Below are 19,849 nucleotides of genomic sequence, written 5' to 3'. Positions count from 1 at the left end.
TACACACTCGACCCCTCATTCTTCTGATCTGAAGTCAGACGCCTTATCCATTAGGCAAAGCGGTCAACTGCACACTTACCTGCAGGCCTATGTCCAAGGTGTTGTGATTGCTATGTATTGTAGATACCTAAGATAACCTTTGTTCTTTGCAAGAAAGTTTTGTATAAAATGTATTATGGATAACTAACCAAGATGCAAAATATAATCTTATTGATTAATTTTCTGAGAAAGTCATATTGTTTTTTCAGCAATGCCCACATCAAGTTTTTAAATAAAATTGAACTCTTCTGAGAAATAGAAACACTTTGCATCGGACAACAAAAGTTAATGTATTCCAAATTTGCTAAACGAAAAGGAATTAGCTCCACCTCTAAATCTTTTAAAATGTGTTTGTCACTCACCACTACACATCTGCATTTTTTATTTGAGAAGAAACATTTGTAAAAACAAGCACTTGGGTGACAAACTAAGATCCAATAAATCATTTTAATTATTGATTTTGATAGAAAGTCAAATTGTTCAGTAAAGATCACCTCCAAAACTTAAAATGTTTAGAACACAAAATTGGGAAATTATTTTTTATGTGCAGGCTATTTTTAGATACCTAACATGACATGTGATACATCAACTACCCATAGATGCATAAAAGGGACAACTTGTACACACTCGACCACGAAGGGACTCGAACCCTCAATCGTCTGATCCGAAGTCAGACGCCTTATCCATTAGGCCACGCGGTCAACTGCTCACTTACCTGCAGGCCTATGTCCAAGCTGTTGTGATTGCTGTGTATTGTAGAGACCTAAGATAACCTAACATGTGATATGGCATTAATCCATAGATGCATAAAAGTTACAATCATTAACCCTACGACCAATCTGAGAGAAATATTTTTTTATATGCACATAGTGATGTTTAGAGACCCAAGATAACAAAAATTGTCATATATCAACTACCCATATATGCATAAGAGGGATAAACTTCCCCCTCCATTTTACCGGGGCCTGGCCCCCCCTGATCCTATCACAGTACTATCCTTGAAGTTTAAATGCTAGACCTTTTAATATCTTTGCTATATTGCATTGGAGGTTATTAGCATAATGATGGCCATTATTATGGGCTTGTCCACCAGGTTGGAGTCCCAACATTCAAGACTGCACACCTCAGCTTGGCACTATGAGGGTAAGTCCTACTATACATATATGCTGAGTGTTAGTCTGTGGCACTGTGTTTGGGGCGCAGGGCTCTTTGGGCTGCTGTTGCTGGGCTGCTCCATGGCATCATATCGTACACTTTTCATCACCCCTTTAGTTTGTTTAATATATATGTAGCACCCTTCACATTTATTATTACCTCTTACTTAGGTAAGTCTTATCACATATAATTTCCCCTATCCCTTTTACTTTCACTTCAATTTCACACTAATGTGATGCCATGGGGTGGCTCTGCTGGGCTGGCCTGGGGGGTCCTGTGCCCTGGACCTGTCTCAGAGTAGTGTTAGGGACTTGTCCTATTGAGGTAACCTGGACGCGGTGGACAAGCCCATAATAATGGCCATCATTATGCTAATAACCTCCAATGCAATATAGCAAAGATATTAAAAGGTCTAGCATATATATTTAGTGTGCACCTGCAAACTCCTCCTCCTGCTTGCTGCACTACAAGTCTCAGCAGGTAGCACCTCATATGTCCAGGGTGTGCAGTTTAGGGCCCCTCCCCCTATGTACTATCCTTGAAGTTGTTGGGGTCTTCAAAATGACCCAGTGTGTATTACAAACGTTTGAAAATAGAGACTGCATGGCTAGGTGCCTGACATTATCCTGTGGCAGTAGGCCTGATTGAAACACATTAATTAAATAAAAAACTGGTGTGGTTAAATACTTTTGTCCATATAGTGTACCTTAGATAGAAGCTATAATCATTACCTATAGATAACATGAACAAATCAATTGTCGATCAATAACTTGAGTTACAGTAATGACATTTAAGTATGTCATTGTAAGACAATCCGTCTGAATAACAGAATCATTTCATTTATTGCAGTTAATTTTTAAAGCAATTTCTTAAATTGATTTTGAAGAAACAAAAATGTAATAGTACAGAGTAGAGGGGTAGGGGGGATTTCCCAGGGCCACCATCTGGCAAGGAGCCTTGAAAATTTCCAACATATTGTTTTTGTGTTTTGACTTATTTTTATTATATTTATCCATTTGCTAATTGACAATTTCCAAGTAAAAATAGTTAAAACCTAGTGCCTAAGATAGATAAGGATATCTAATATGACATCTCCAATAATCAGTACCATCATTATATGTATAGAGCAGTGGTAGCCAACTCCAGTCCCCGAGAGCTACCAACAGTTCACATTTTCTAGATCATCTAGCTGGGGTACAGGTTTATTCAGTACTAGCTGACACATTATAAATGATCCACAGGTGGAGCTAATTACTTCACTTGTGATTCTGTGAGGAGGCCTGGAAAACGTTAACTGTTGGTAGCCCTCGAGGAATGGAGTTGGCTACCCCTGGTATAGAGAATATTTTTTGTATATTATAATAAAGATAAGCATTAAAATAATTGTAAAATACAATTTAAATTTATTTTTAAGAAGAAAGGGAATCCTGGCATAAAAAATCATTAAGAATGTGAAAAAATATCAAACCAAGTGGCAGGACTTCTTTAAAGACCGTTGATATTTAGGTTGTTATTTTGAGTGCAATAAATCCAGTAGATCCTTAATATTTGAGGGTATCCTGAAAATAGCTTTAATAAATATGCCTCCAAGAACATGGAAGGAAGCAGTAAAATATGGACACTATCCTTCCTAATGGCATAATTCCTGTTTGTATCGTGTAATTTAGAATAATTAAAATTCAAATGTAGTGGCCAACACTGGTATCCTTCAATTCCAGCCAATTACCAGCATCACTTCTAATATCTGTCCTGGTAATCTCCACTTGTCCTGATACCATTGATTCCATGAACACCATCAAACTCCATTGCCTTCCAGCAATTACTGCTTATTACATCTGCCTACCTGCTTATCACTACAGTACCATCTCTCTACCATTCAACACTCAGAGGGTCTTCATTGATATGTCACCATCTGTGAACCAACATTGGAAACCATCATCATCTGTGAATCTTCCTCAAGTGCCTGTGTTATTGGTATATGACCTACGTTTTACTTACATACAGTGTACCCCATCTCATTACCATCTCATCATCGATGGTCACCATCGGACATTCCTGTTAACAAGCCCATATCGGTTCCTACCGAATCCAGTCTCCATTATATTTTGGTTCCAGAAGATTCCAATATTTCTACCAGTTCCATTATGGTCAGTATTATCCAGTGTTTGCTGAATTACAGTCTTCTCGGGCTCCATACACCACCTCACTCTCTGAGGTTTGCCCACATGTGTGGAAATAAGTTATCAAACCACCAAGCTCTCACTATGCTTCAGCTTCAGACAAAGTCCAAGTCTCAGGCATAACAGTTTGCACTGACCACATGGATCCTTCCGAAGAACAGGGTCTTGGTACAGGTCTGGATTAACAGCTAGCAGCCCAACTTGATTATCAAGAGGTTTTACAGGGCCAGGTCATCCAGTTTCTACAGGACCTGTCAACCCAGCTGGATGGTATCCAAACAACTCTACGTGTCCCTGGAGCATCTCAAACTGCAAGAGCGGAAACTTCTCTACTCACATACAGTACTGCATCTTCCTACCCCTGAAAAATGTGATGAATCTCCCAAGAACTGTTGTGGTTTTTAAACCAATGCGAAATCCACTTCAAATTACAGCCCTATAACTTTCCCACTGATTGTACTAAAGTGGCATATATCAACTTGCTACTTTCTCGGTCAGCTTTGGAGTGGGCATCACCCTTGTGGGAATGATCGGGTCCGTTACTCTCTCTTTATACAAAGAAATTGTTGCCACCTTCCCGCCATCTTTGATGAGACAGGACGAGTTGTATCAGCCTCTTCTGACCTACTCCAGCTTCAACAGAGTTCCTGATCTATTTGACAGTATTTGATACAGTTTCAAATCTTAGTTTCAGAACTGTCCTGGCATGATGAAGCTCTCTATGCCACTTTCTGGAACGGTTTGTCTGATTGTATCACAGATGAACTTGCTACCAGAGACCTACCACCCAAACGAGATGGCTTATGGGGCCTACACGAAGGCCAATATTAAGGCACATTCTAAGCAACTTTGCCTTCATCGGTGTGTGTGTGTGTGTAGGGGCTAAAGCGACAGAAATGTGCATCCCTGCGCTTCGTTGTCGCTGGCTGATATTGATGGTCAGTGACCATCAATCTCGCTGGTCACCAGTGTTCTCCACTTGCACAGCACACAGCGCTGTCAGCTCGCACTATGTGTGGGCTGTCAGCTCTGTGTGCTGAGTGACAGTGCTGCAACAGAGGCCGACCTAGCATATCTAGGTTGCCCTGTACACATTGCTATGTGTGTAAAGCCCATTAGTCCTGATGTGTAATAAAGTGAATTTTTGCTTTTTATAGAAAGAGCATTAGAGAGAGGACGTTCTGCACAACCCATGTTGTCTGCTGCTGTTCATCCTTGTGTGGCATTGCCTAATACAGATGAACCCATGAAAATTAATTGATCTTGTTTATCACCTGAAGAACACAAGAGACATCAATTAGAGCATCTCTGTCTGTATTGTGCAGCCCCTCACATTCAGTGAACACTTGTCCCAAGCGTCTGGGAAACTCCAAGTCCTATCCAATCAGGGAGAGGGTCGGCTAGGAGTAATTCATTCCTCTCCTCAAAGTATAGATTGTATTCTTGAAGTTTCCATATTCGTCAATCAGCGCTTCAGAGAAATCTCCACCCTCCTGGATTTGGGTGCTGCAGTCTAGCAATGGTCCCTATCCACCGAGAGATTATCTCATCCTGTCTTTCTTACTACTGTAGATGGCAGAAGGATTCTAAGAGGCCCTATGGCCCTCAGAACTCAACTGCTTCGAGTCAAGGTTGGAGTTCTCCGCTCACAGTTTTCTTGTGATTACCAAAGCCTCACACGCTCTGGTCTTTTACTTCCGTGGCTACGACTTCACAAACCCAAGAATGATTGGAATACCTACCAAGTAACTGCTTGGGGCCCAGCTTTCTTTGGCACCTGCCTTCATCAAGTGCTACATGCACAAAGTTCTGATATCAAGTATCAAGTCCTCTGACACTCCCCCTCATCCATATGAAGCCTTCACTGATGTTTTCAGTAAAGCTGGCACTAATACTCTCCCTGGTCATCACTCGTGGGATTGGCTAATTGACTTCATCCCAGGATCCACTCTGCCTCAGAGTCGTATATATATTTTATCTCTACCTGAGACCTAGGATATGGCCGAGTATATAAGGGAGAATTTAGCCAAAGGGTTTATCTGGCTGTCATCATCTCCTGCATGTCACGACTGGGGATTTGGGACCCGGGAGTGACCTTGGTGGCTAGCTGACAATCCAATGGAAACAGGACGGAGGCAAGTGGATACAAATGGGTAATGTTTATTGCATATAATGAACTGGTACAGGGGACATTTGAAAGTCTGTAAAAGTCTTTGGAAAGCTGGGAACTGATAAGTTACTTGGAGGCACGTAGTAGAGGCACGGGAGCACAGGAGCTGGAAAGCACAGAGTAGGGCCACTGGAGTGCAGGTGCCGGAAGCACGGAGTTGGACCACTGGAGAGCAGGTGCCGGAAGCACGGAGTTGGACCACTGGAGAGCAGGTGCCGGAAGCACTGTAGGCAGTGGTGAAGGTGGTTGCGGGTGCAGGTACTGAGGCACGCAGCGACAGGTGGACACAGGTGCAGATGCTGGAGCGTGCGGGTGCAAGTGGTCACAGGTGCAGGTAACTCGGAAGCACAGGTGCAGGAAACTCGGAAGCACAGGTGCAGGAAACTCGGAAGCACAGGTGCAGGTAACTCGAAAGCACAGGTGCAGGTAACTCGAAAGCACAGGTGCAGGTAACTCGGAAGCACAGGTGCAGGTAACTCGGAAGCACAGGTGTAGGTAACTCAGAAGCACAGGTGCAGGTAACTCGAAATGCAGGAACGGATGAACACTGGTGCAGATGAACACAGGTGCAGGAAACTCGGAAGCACAGGTGCAGGAAACTCGGAAGCACAGGTAACTCGAAAGCACAGGTGCAGGTAACTCGGAAGCACAGGTGCAGGTAACTCAGAAGCACAGGTAACTCAGAAGCACAGGTGCAGGTAACTCGGAAGCACAGGTACGGATGAACACTGGCACAGATGAACACAGGTGCAGATAACTTGGAAGCACAGGTGCAGGTAACTGGAAGCACAGGTGCAGGTAACTCGGAAGCACAGGTACGGATGAACACTGGCACAGATGAACACAGGTGCAGATAACTTGGAAGCACAGGTGCAGGTAACTGGAAGCACAGGTGCAGGCGACTCGGGAACACAGGTGCAGGCGACTCGGGAACACAGGTGCTGGGACAGGAAGCAGGTACTGGATACAGGTACAGGGTAACACTGGTGCAGGTACTTGTAATGCAGGAACAGGTGAACACTGGTGCAGGGTCTTGAAGGCACACAGGTGTAGGAACACTGGTGCAGGGTCTTGGAAGCACACAGGTGTAGGAATGCTGGAGCAGGTACTTGGAGACACACAGGTGTAGAAATGCTGGTGCAGGGTCTTGGAAGCAGGATACAAATGCTGGGTAACTGGAATACCACAGAGCTAAAGCAGGAACACAAGCTGAAGCTTCCTCCCAAGTTATTGACAACAATGCAAAAGCAAAGTGTCTATGCAGGGCTGGGAGGATAACCCCTCAGAGCAGCACTGATTGGCCATCCGGGTGATTGGGAATGGCCACACCTGGAACAGTCTCTGGATGAGGCCAACAGGGAACTTGTATCTTTCAAGTGGTAACCACAGAGTTAATGGCTGAATCAGAATCACCCAGGTGCTCATTACAAGCAAATACTCAGATCTTGCTGCAGCAGGCTGAGAAAATAGACTGACAGGCAGGTAAGACAGGACAAACACACTGAGTTCTGGCAGGATTGTGACACTGCAGGCACAGGATTCTTCTTAGTTAAAAATAAATAAATACTGAGGACTGCGGCCCTGCATTGACTACCGGGGGTTAAATTACATTACTATCAAGAATCGTTACCCACTGCCCCTGATTACTGAATTATTTGGCCATGTCAGTGGAGCCACCATATTTGCAAAACTTGACTTGCAAGGTGCTTACAATCTTATTCGAATCAAGTAAGTGGACAAGTTGAAGAAAGCATTCAACACCAGAGACTACAAGTACCTCGGTATGCCGTTTGGCCTCAGTAGTGCCCCCCGCAGACTTCCAGTATTTTGTCAATGAGATATTTTGAGACCTGCTGCATGAACATGTCATTGAATATCTTGATGACATCCTGATCTATGCCAATAATCTAAAGGAGCATTGTAATTAATAGGTTCTATCCTGTCTTCGAGCTAACCAGTTGTTCTGCAAGTTGATTGAGGTAAAATCTATTCCCTTTCTCAGTTATATAATCTACGGTTATATAGTCTCCGGTTTCAAAATGGACCCTGAGAAACTTCAAGCAACTCAAGACTGTCCTATTTCTACCATGCTCCAAAAAATGTTAAAGTTTGAAAACTACTACATTAAGGGGGTCATTCTAATTGCTTTGGTCTCCAACTGGTTCGCACGGGGGACCAATGTTTTTTTACTGCGCATATGCATAATGGTAATGCCCATGTGCAGGGTCCCTGTGTGAATGGCTATGGTGACTTGCATAATAGTTGAGCTGTTCATACGGAACGGTGCGGGCCAGGAGCGTGGGGTGGCTCTGATGGGTGTCGCCCATGGGAACGCCAAGCGTTTCATGGGCATTCCCATGAAAAGCTGGGCATTTCCATGAGCATTCAGGTGGGACAAAGTGGGCCAGGGGCAGGTGGCTGGTGTCACATGACATCAGCCACCCACTCAGTCTTTGGCAGGAAGCCTGCAAATACAGTATAATTCAGTCTCCACTGACTTATTTTTTTGCGAGCCCTGGAAAAATCTTCGATGGTCAGTGACCATCAAATGATTTCTCCAACAGCGGGCACATGCAAGGGGATGTGTCTACTGTATACACATCCCCGCTCATGGATGTGAGGGGAAATGGTGGCAGCTACTATAAGGATGCTGAGAGAACATAAACAATCCGTCAGTGCAATGATGGCTCCAGAGTAGTTGTATCTCCAGAACTGCTCCTATGAATATCCTGCTTTCCAGCATCGTGCAAGTATCCATCCTGTTGCACAGCTTGACTCCCTCTAGTGACCATCAATGGTTTCCTTGAGTTTCAGATGATTCTCAAGTTTGCTTCTAATATCTGACCTGATTATCTCCACTTGTCCTGATACCATCGACAATATCAAACTCCATTGTCTTCCTGCAATCACTGCTAATGACATCTGCCTATCTGCTCATCACTATAGTACCATCTCTCTACCAGACTCTGTCTTCTCAGCCACACATACAACACTCAATACACCACTCCACTCCTCAGTGCCATTAAGTTGTTTACCAACAGTACCCACAAATGCTAGATGTTTTGTGAGGGGGCTGCGGGAGAGAGGGTATGAGTCAGTGGCAGGCACAGCTGGACCACCACCCCAGCAGCAGCATCATGGCAAAGGAGATGGTCCCTTTGCTGCAGCTCAATACTGAAAGCCAAATGTGGGTGGAGCGCATATACAGCAGGAGTAGCAGCTTGTACAGTATATTGAAGTGCCAGCTCAGGCCGCACTGAGAAGGGAGCTGGGGAGGAGGACAAGGCAGGAATGTTGAGGCTATTCATAAAGAGATGGCTGCCCACACACAATCTGCCCCGGCTGGACAAGCTCGTCTAACTACTTACTCAGCATACTGTAGTGATGGAATCCTCCACCCACGTGTCTGGACCACCTTGGTCCTGTTAGGAGTCATCATTTATGACTCCTATCTGTCTGGTCATTAATGGGTTAATTTCAGTCTATGTTGGTAATTGACTCTCTTGTGGCCTCCAGTGGTGAATCTGTGCCATTTCAGCCCAGTCCTCTGTGGATAATTTATGCACAAGTGTGATCTCGTTATCCTTGCTGGGCTGGAGGTCACAGGTGTGTTGATTGTCTGAGGCCTTCATAAGGCATTCTGACCTGTACAAACCTGCCAGTTATAGCTCCTAGCTCCTTGTTCCTGAGTTCCTAGTTGCCAGTCCTGTGTGCTAGTCTGTTTGGTCTGAGCTCCTATTTCGTAGAGGAGTTCTTGCTAGCCTTGTCCTAGCCTCATGGTATCCTGCTACAGCCCGGTGAACTCCAGCTAGCACTCCTGCTGAGCATCCTGGACCTTGCCTTGTGCTTGTCCCAGTGTTATGTTCCTGGATCTTGCTTCCAGTCTGAGTCTCCAGCCGTGTGTTCGTCTGCCCGCGCTGCTGCTGGATTCTCCATCTGTGGTCATAACATCTTCCCAGATAAGTCAGGGGTTTCCCTGCAGCCTTCCCTTCTTTATCATACTTGCATATTACATCTGCATTGTTGTGTATTCCCACACTTAGAGGCAGTTCACCTTCTAGAGGTTTTCTTCCTCTGTGTGGGAGTTTTGGGGAGTATTTTGTTATATACCATCTTTGTGTATTGTTACATTCATATACTGTATATTACCACCTTTGTGCATTGCTGCACCTGTCCCGTGTACTTTATCACCTCCGTACCACGGTGCATTTACATTGGGTATTGATACCACCGCTGTGTTATTATCCTGCTAGTTGTTTCAACCAAATACACTGCAGAGAGCAGGGTGGTATAACCCACCAGGGCCTTCCCAGGGTAGTTCCGGCCTGTCCATCCTGTTGTTAGTTAGTTTATCCTTTTGCGCTCGGGCCGCCTCGGTGAACACGTTGTCCCTCATAAGACCTGACTGCAACGGAGTTTGGGCGGACCTTATTCGTCCTTACAACCGGGGCGGTGAAAGGTGAAGTCTAGCGCCGCACATGCTCACTGACACTGACCCGGGGCAACAGAGTCAGAGGACAGGTCTGGTTCTGCCTCTGCTGGCCCTAACAGGTCCCTTTCTGCTACAAATATCATGCTCGCTGAGAAATGAAATCGGTACTTGTGTATTTTAGCGGCGCCCATCGCATCGCATACCAAAAGGCATGCGATGGTATGCGATGCGATGTTGTACAATGTCATACAATTTTAAAATTGTATGACATTGTATATGGCATACAATGCGATGCGATTAAACATTATATAAACACCCTAATGGGTGCTTACAATGTTAAATGCACCCCCACGCCACCCCCCCCACTATAAACGTGAACCCGAAGCGTGGCGAGCGCAGCGGTACGCGTCCTACGACCTTTTCATACCCCCACTATCCACAACGGCGTGGAGTTGAGAATAGAAAGTGTGGCGAGCGCAGCGAGCCACCGAGCCGGAAGCGTGGCGAGCGCAGCGAGCCCTGCGAGGGGACACGGATACCTGTAAAGCCTGCGAGGGGACGCGGATACCCTCGCCACACTTTCTATTCTCAACTCCACGCCGACGTGGATAGTGGGGGTATGAAAAGGTCGTAGGACGCGTACCGCCGCCGCTCGCCACACATTTCGGGTTCACGTTTATAGTGGGGGGTTGGCGTGGGGCTGCATTTAACATCATAAGCACCCATTTGGGTGCTTAAAAGCACCCTTTAGGGTGCACATACAATTTTTAATCGTATAGGGGGCCAAAATCGCGTCGCATCACATGCCATCTGGTACATGGCATGCGATGCGATTAAAACATTGCGCGACCAACATCGGGGGCGCCACTAAAATACACAAGTACCATGAAATCTAATTCCATTACTTTTATATTGAATTCACCATTCAAAACTGCCTTGTATGCCACTAATGTTGCTTTTTCTTACATTTTCTTTCTGTAACCCACCCCTCCTGCATGCCATACCTCTAAACACCCTGCCAGCAGCAACCTATGCAGAATGCCTCATGCTTGGAGTTCCAATGGGCAATCCTGGTCCCTGCCGCCGTCCACCCCCATATGTAACTCGTTGAAGCCACTTGCTGTTGGGCTTTCACATGCACATAAATGCACATGGGCAAACCCCGTCCGTTGCGGCAGGGGCCGAATTTGGATCACTGCGAGTGATAAAGAATCAACCACTTAGTGTCACCTGCCAACTCACAATTTTGCAAGCTATGAGGTGGTCAAAATGGACTGGAAATGAATGTTAATGAGGTAAATAATACCATAAGAACCAACGCAGGCCGAAGTTTTGTGATTTTAGTGTTTTTTTAGCATTTGTTCCCAAAAATACAGAGCCAAAACCTGTGACAACACAAGGTACTGTGTCTGTTACCGACATGCTCCTACATTTCAGTAGGGAAGTGAAGAATGACAGATATAACGGGATGTTATCCTTTGCAACACACTGCCTGCATCCGCATGGGAGCTACCCCTCTCATACTATTGTAGCCATCCACAGAACTGTGTATGTGATTATTCTAGGTCCCAGATGTGTGCCTGCCATGGGAAATAGTCCTGTGTATATATAAATGTGTGTTCTATGTTTGATAACATATTCCTAAACTTGGCAGTGACTCTGTCCTCCCAAATGTATATTATCTAAACGTCTGTTTTAAATTGATGTATATCTGTAGAGGAATGTATTTCACACAACTGGACAAGAGGGGAGTTGCTGGTGGACTGGCTAACATTAAAAGCCACTAAATTTAGATTAGAATCTGTTGGGAAATGTGTACTCTTTTGTCCCAAATTAAAAAGTAGGGTACCCCTCTGCAAGAGGGGGTGGGCAAATGATCAAAGATCTGCCCAGAAGAAGTCTGGTTACTGTAACCACATGAGACAATTGGGCTGCAAAAGTGTTTCATCTGTTCCCTGAGCTAGCTGTGAAGCTGTCTAAGTACAATTGATAAACCTGACTCCAAGCTTCAAAGAGGATGAACTGGGTAATAAACCGCCCATGGAAAGGTCAATAGGAGACCCTGTTACATTCCTTTACAACATTCCCGAGCTAGGGGGAAAGGACTGGCCTTAAAACATAAGTTGGTGGTTTCACAGAAAGCGGGAAGAGATGTAAGTGACCGTCTGAGCTGGGAGTTGTGGAATTACGTGTCCTGCCCGCAAGCCCACCTGAAACTAACCTGAGAGGTAACATGGTAAGGTTCTGCTAATGTGACTAATGCTAACGGCCTTTCTGTATATATTGTATATAGACAGTAATTATTGATTTTACATATATAACTGGTGTGTAAAATAAAGGTAATACTTTTGTACCTTTGCTATTTTGTATTACTGTGCGATCTTTGGAGAACAGAGGGAACCAGGGTGCTATGCCAATGGCATAAGGCGAGTTGCGCAGCTGCATAGATCCTGGGGTCTTCACAAAACCAGCAAGGGCGGTTTTGGCAAAACTAAATATAGATCCTTAACTGGAGGGAGATACAGATCCAAAGCCTAAAAAAGAGGTCAGCACACATCTCTAATTATTAACAACCGTTGGGCAATTTATACTGTCAAGGAAGAAAGCAATAAATGGAGATGCAGACACGGCAAATAATAACAAAAGTATTTATTGAACATAATTACAAGAACTTACACACATTTAAACAAACATATTACAGATATGGAACAATTTAGCACAGAAATTTGGTATTTAGTGTTTTCCAGATTATTATTTTTATAGCACCAACATATTACAAAGCTTCGTACTGTAAAAATATGTTCATTCATTCACATCAGTCACTACCCCAGTAGTGCCTCAATTCTAAATTTCCTACCAAAGGAAACAGACATTGGCTATCAGCCAAACATGGGGTTTCCTATAATTCGATCATTTGGAACACCAGGAATTCCGTTATCAAATGAACCCACTCACTTCAGAATCTCCCCTTCTATCACTCCACACATTGGTTATAGAAGAGGCACCTGGGGGCTGACATCAAGTTGTATGTAAGACTACTTTTTTGGCACTGCACAGCCAACTCTATGTAGTTTTGGTCACATTTTGAGCTTATCTGTTTATGCTTAGGTGGAACATGGGAGAGGGGGAGCATGCAAGAGCTTATTTACACATATGTGACTTTAGCCAGACTAGAACAAGGAACATATATGTGCCTGTCAACAGGCGTATAACTTGTGGGTGCCCAACCACTGGTACACAGTATATATTGATAGTGATGGCAATCAGCAGCCAGTTATAAATTACTGAGTGTGTCTTCATTCTTTCCACTGATACGTTTACCATTATTGGAGTGACTGCTGCAATCTATTCACATTATATAATTGGTACATGCCCATAGCACAAAAGCAGATTCCTTTTCTAACCCTTTGAATGCCAACATTGCTGTTGCGAGATGTGCAAAATATCCGCTAAAAATGCCAGGGCCGTAGTTATTGCCGGCATATGATCTGAAGTCGATTAATTAAAGTCTAGTTAAATATTGCGCCCCCCAAAAAAACAAGTCACTGTGAGCGATCCTGGCATTTTTAATGGATATTTTGCACATCTCCCACAGTAACGTTGGCACTTATAGGGTTAAAGGGGTAGGAATAAGAAATGTATGTCTAATAGCACTTAATTAATTTGGGGATCACAGAGCACATAAATTATGGTATCATGCATGTAATATATGTGCTGCTTGCTGATTGCTTTGCGCTCCCCCCACCCCACCCCCCCAGTAGGAGTCCGGGGGGGGGCTTAACACTGCACCGGTTTATGCTGATTCCCAGGCGCTGCAAAGTGCTCGATACAATCAGTGCTGGCGATCCCCGGGATTAATCCGGAACATATATTACATGCATGTGCCCATGCTACACACAGTGCTACAATGTAGCAGGCACAGCAGTTTTCCAATACAAGCTCTGTTCGGCTCTATATACAGAGTATGTCACAAACAATATACGGAATGATTTCAGAATTCCAACGTATCAAAACTTGCAACTTCCAAAGAAGTACGTCGGGGTTAGGCCGTGCTTGCATGGAGGGGGGCGGGGGGTTGTTTGGTTTAGGTACTAGTTGTTTGTATGGGGGAGGCATTAAAGGTGTAAGGCTGCAGGAGGTTAAGGAGCCCATACACGGTCCGTTCTGGGCGTCCGTTCTGTACTTTTAAAGTACACATCATATCGCATCGCATGCCTTGTGCATGCATTGTACATGCAATGCAATGCGATACAATGTAAAGCTAGTACAAAAAGTATGTGCAGCACATACTTTTTGTACCGTACGATGAGATGCGTGGGAGCGTGCATCTCATAGTACAGAACGGACGGAGCCTGTATGGGCTCCTTTAGGGTTATGAGAATTGGGTAGAGGGTGAATTTACTTATCCAGTTCCTGTTAAGATTTAATCATCAGGATATTGTTATCCAACTTCTAACCGAAAGTATTATACCGCCGTTCTCATGTATGTATACCCAATATACAAGTGTAATATATCAAATTCATCAGCACCTTTTCCTTATGAGTCCTAGTCTCATTGTGCTGTGACTAAGATGTGTTTTCAGCAAAAAAAAGATATCCCTGCCTAGCGAGCAGGTAATTGCAGCCCCACTGAGCGAATCCCCGCACTAGCATGCAAGGGGATGTGTACACTAACACATCTTCTCGCATGCAGCCGCAAAGGAGAAATCATACGATGGCCGCTCACCATCAAATCATTTCTCTAGCCTTCTCTCTGAAAAGTGAGTCTGTACTTTTCAGATGTAAGTCTACACTTACTTTTCAGATGCCCGCTATCTGCCGAATTATGGGTGGACGGCTGACGTCATGGGCACATCTGCCTTCGCAGGGGTACACCCAGCATTTCTATGGGCGTGCCCACTGTTTTTTAGGCATGCCCATAAAACGGTGGGCGGTCCCCTGCGTCTGCCTTCTGCTCACCCCCTTCCCGCTCACCACTGAGCAAATGCCTCGGTGAGTGTACAACTCACCGATGGTGTTCACTCCTGGGGTTTGCACATGCGCATATTCGCAAGCCCCCACCATCGGGACCGGGGGCAAATTCTGACCTGAGCGATCATCGCCCCCTATGGACAATATTATTGCCTAACTGTTCCCACGTCATCATTTCCAAATCTGATCTAGTCTCCCGAAGCCCCCCGCTAATGTTCTCAGTCAGTATTTACCCTGCACAGAAACAAAATAACTCACCTAAATCTAACTCTCTCTGCACAAGTTACATCTGCCCCACCTGCAGTGCACATGGTATTGTCCATTTGAGAAGGAATTTGCGAGTGAGCCAGAATAAGGGCCGTACTATCAGGCTCTTAAGAAAACAGCAGTTTGTTAAAATCAAAGATTATCAGAGTTTTTGTTTGTAGAATTTAAACCATCAATACTATTATGTGCAAAGCCAGGTGTGTTTTAAGGTGCCCATATACAGTGTGATTGCACCGTGCGATGAGATGCTCCAGCAAAGTATGTACTGGACATACTTTTTGTACTGCCTTCTGATCGCATCGCACGCAAAACGCATGTGTTGCTATCCAGCCCATAACATGATCATCGCACCGTGTATGGGCACCTTTAAACTTAATAGTGTTTTAAATTCTGCAGATATAAACACTTATGACCAGCAACTATGAAGAAGTGCTCTTTCTACAATGCATTGCTGCTATTAGTGTTGTACATGTTCATGCACACACTAGCAGTCAAGGGGCCTAGACCATGCTCTCCATAATGGTTAGCACCAGAGCAACACTGCTTCCACCCAATTAGCAAAAACGTTGGCATTTAGCCTGGGACTCAGCATCTTGTGAAAGGCAGGCATCTAGGAAGAGGGACACTCTGAGCAAAGAAAGGCATTTACTTTATTGGGGAGATTAGAGTCCTTTCAAATTGAAAGTCCGTAAAACCATATTATGGTTTTAATGAAAAGGTTATTATTAATATTAGCATTCTATAGAATAAGCAGCCAGACCTAGGATCCACCAACTGAGTCAAACAATAGATATTTGCCACGGAAACAAATCACTGACTTTAAATTAACTTAAGGGCTGATTCTGAGTCAGGCACACTAATGGGGCCTACACATGGGGTGATTTCAGGGCATTTTCTAAGCGATCTCACTAGATTGTTTAGAAAATACATAGCTCTGTGTGTAGGGCCAACCTGATAGTGATGCGCGGCCCCGCGTCGCTATTGCCTGGTGATTAATATCCAGCATGCTGGATAAATCTAGTTAATCGCCGGTCAGGGCCAGTATTCACATCGGAGAACACTGTCCCTGACAGATCGCTCACCACACAGCGCTGATACATCGCTGTTGTCAGGGCTGGGGTTTCTGGTGTTCCCGGCTGTGGCAGCAGTGGACCAGTGGTGGATGCTGAGAACTGGAACATGGAGGTTGACGGCCTGGGAGCCGGGACAGCATTGTAGATGGCCTGTGAGCCGGAAGGAGTGTTGATGACCTGGGAGTCGACCCGGCACTGTCGACGGCCTAGGAGCCGGAGGGAAGTCGATGGCCTGGGAGCCGGAGGGGTATTGACGACCTAGGAATCAGCGGGAGCTTGTTGACGACCTGGGAGTCGACACGGGAGTTGACGGCTTGGGAACCGACATGGGAGTTGACAGCTTGGGAACCGACACAGGGTATACAGGAACTGCAGAGTTGACACCTGTGCCGACTTGGGAGTCGCAGATGGTATTGCCCTTTAGGGCAGCAGCAAACTCTGCTGAGGGATGCTGTAATGCTCTATCCTCTTCCCTTGGGAGCTGGAGATGGTATACAGCGAGGAAGGTAACCTGGCAGGTGAGGAGAGCCAGGGAGCTTGATTATCAGCAGCAGATTGCACAGGGTAACCACAGGGACTCTGAACAGGATCCTGGAGCCTTGGAATGCTGAGTACTGGATATACACAGGAATCAGACAAGTTGTTCAAGGCAGGGTAATGGGCCATATGCCTCAGCTATATTTCCCCTGTTGGCCTGTGATTGGGTGCAAGCAGCAGCAATTAAGTCCAGGAAGTACCTGTGCACACCTTTAGTCACATGGGTCAGTGGGATCCAATATGATTTGCCGGCGGTCGGGATCCCGGCGGTCGGAATCCCGACACTGGAATCCCGACCGCCGAAATCCCGACAAGGGGGGGACATGGATCGCCCCCCCCTTGCGGGCTCGCTGCGCTCGCCACGCAGCGGGCCCGGTGCCTCGCTACGCTCGGCACGCTATTTTATTCTCCCTCTATGGGTGTCGTGGACACCCACAGAGGGAGAAAGTTTCAGGATTTCGGCGGTCGGGATTCCAGTGTCGGGATTCCGACCCCCGGGATCCCGACCGCCGGCAAATTAACTGCATCCCGGGTCAGTGCACAGGTCACAGTATCAAGGTCACAGGGAAATCATTGGACAACAGAGTCATGTGATTGCAGGTGTCATGCCAGCGCCCAAGTGGCGTGGGCCCGGACCAGCGTGGGATGCTGGCAAAAGTTCAGGGTAATGCCACTCAGGAGTACCAGGGGACGGCACAGGACAGGGGCCTGTGTCGCAAGACACACCAGCGAGCAGGTAAGGAACGCGGAAGCGTGCGCAGATGCGAACGTGCACCGCGGTTTCTGACAGCTGTGTGCTGAGCGATCTTGCTAAGAATTCTGATCGATCTAGCACCGCTTAGAGCATTTAGCAAATCTCACCATGTGTAGGCCCCTTAAGAATGTAAGATGCAGATGAGTGATTTAATTTTTTCGGCACATGCATCAAAGTCGCACTGCCAATAGTCCATGCGCACAGAGGTGCAGTTGAAATTGAAGATTTATCAGCCATTGGCTGAGACTCATAGTCTCAGAAATGACTTCAAAGGTCACTATGCTGATGCACTGAGGTTGTAAGTGCATCTTAGGGAAATGTTGGGGGCATATCGCTGTAGTGGTGGTGGAATAATAATTCATCACACTGGAATCCATACTCCTATGGAAAATCTGCACCTAGCATGGGGCTGGAGTAAGCTGCCACTGTACAACCGATGGTTGTGTCTAAAGACTCACCAAGCGGTAATTGAGCATTTAAAGAAGCAGGAAGTGGGCACCTTACTCCTTGCACATTCAGATGCACGGCTGTACACCAGGGAAGGGCATGTCATGTAATTTGCATAAAGACGCAGATGTACGTCAGGCATCAGTTGCAGACAACTCATCCCCAAGCTTATTCCAAGTTTCACCAGAGAAGTGACAGAGCTACATGAATAAACATTCTGCGTACAGCTGCATAACATGTTGACACTATATAAATTAAATCAATACTAAAACGTAGATGTGCAAAGTACTATTCTGTGTTGCATGGCTCTCGGATTAGTTCAGCGCTGGGTATTGTCTGAGGCGTACCCCAGATAGAACCCACAGGCCGGACTTCAAAAAGTCATCAATTTACAAATCTAACTACCATACACGTGAAGCATCTTCTGTATAACATGGTGCTCTGGCTGATGAATACACACGATATAAAGCACCGATTACTTTACTTGCGTTTCCTTCGATAAATGCAGTGCCGAACTCTTCCTGGTCAATACTTGACCAATCCATTTGCCTGTTGTGTTTTTCATACGGTGGACCTATCAAAAACATAGTGAATGCTGACAATAGCTGGTCTGAATCAGTATTCAGTTGCAAAATCATTTGTTGCACAACATGGCAGCCTCCACTGTGCATATGTGACGGGTCAGCTTAAAGCTTTTCTATTGGTCAAATTATTTAGTCTTTGATGCCAGGTGCGTTCTCTGATGTGTAGTCAGACTATATTTGGAATTGAAGTGCTTGCCACACTCTCGGCAGTCATATGGCTTGCGTTCCACGTGAGTGTTCTGGTGCTTGCGAAGGTTGGACTTGTCTGTGAAGCCTTTCCCACACTGCGGACAGACGTGAGGCCGCTCTCCTGAGTGTATCCTCTGATGGATGATCAGGTATGATTTGTAAGCGAAATTCTTTCCGCACAGGTTGCAGGTATGCGGCTTCTCCCCTGTGTGCGTCCTTTGGTGCATTGCAATTTGGGACTTGTACGTAAAGTGTTTCCCGCACTCGTCGCATCGGTGAGGCTTCTCGCTGAGGTGCGTCCTCCTGTGGATAGTTAGGTGAGACTTCGTGGCATATCGCTTTCCGCAATCGTCACAGACATATGGTTTTTCACCCGTGTGACTTCTCTGGTGTCTGATAAGGTTGGATTTGTAATCAAAGTATTTCCCACATTGATCACAGTGATGCGATTTCTCCTCTACTTGGGATTTTTGGTCAACCGCACGAGAAGAGGATTTAATAACTCTTTTTGGCCACTTTCTAACATTTCTCATCTCCTGCTGCTTATTTCTGTCCGGCTCTTCATGTTCTATATTGTCGATGCCCTCGTTGAGAAGGAGAGTGCTTGGTTCGCATTCTTCAGAAGCAGAGGTATAAGTGATATTGCCTATCTCATAGAAAGGCGGCTTGTCAGGCGAGCTTTCTCCTTGGAGCCTATGAAAATAAGTGATATCTTCCTCCGCTGCTGGTGAGCAGGTCACATTATAAGGGTCTTTCAGAATCCTTCCATCAATGGATCCATCAGGTGGAACAGGATGTACTGGAGAAAAAAAAAAAGATTACCATAAAAGCAGCAAAAATGTTTAAAAACTTATGAGTGTACAAACTAGGTGTTATTGTGTTAGGGGGAGGTGTTTCAAGTGGTGAAAAGAGTGGAGAAGATGTTCTTAACAACCAATCAGCATCTACATATCAGTCTATGGAATGTACTTGGAAAGCGTTCTCAAAGATTGGCTGTTATGGGCAACTTCTCCACTGGGCTACTGCTCCATTCTTTTCATTGCTTGATATA

The 19,849-nt window shown here is 45.4% G+C and overlaps 1 protein-coding gene and 1 non-coding gene across 2 annotated transcripts in view; both read right to left on the bottom strand.

Moving 5' to 3' along the window:
* Positions 1-667: 667 nt before the first annotated feature.
* TRNAR-UCG (transfer RNA arginine (anticodon UCG)) lies at positions 668-740 on the bottom strand. The gene has a single exon. It is a non-coding gene; the product is annotated as a tRNA-Arg (tRNA).
* An 11,868-nt stretch (positions 741-12,608) lies between these two features.
* The window catches only part of LOC146035916 (uncharacterized), a 32,693-nt gene continuing 25,452 nt past the window's right edge, over positions 12,609-19,849 (bottom strand). Inside the window, exon 8 of the mRNA XM_083159629.1 lies at positions 12,609-19,597. Coding sequence (XP_083015755.1) covers positions 18,735-19,597 — 863 coding nt within the window. The 3' untranslated portion in view covers positions 12,609-18,734. The remainder of the gene's footprint in view (positions 19,598-19,849) is intronic.

Source organism: Crinia signifera, chromosome 9, assembly GCF_055691185.1.
Source record: "Crinia signifera chromosome 9, ASM5569118v1, whole genome shotgun sequence".
NCBI classification, from domain to species: domain Eukaryota; kingdom Metazoa; phylum Chordata; class Amphibia; order Anura; family Myobatrachidae; genus Crinia; species Crinia signifera.
Note: the sequence above shows the minus strand (reverse complement) of the source record. Positions and strands in the feature narration are given on the sequence as shown.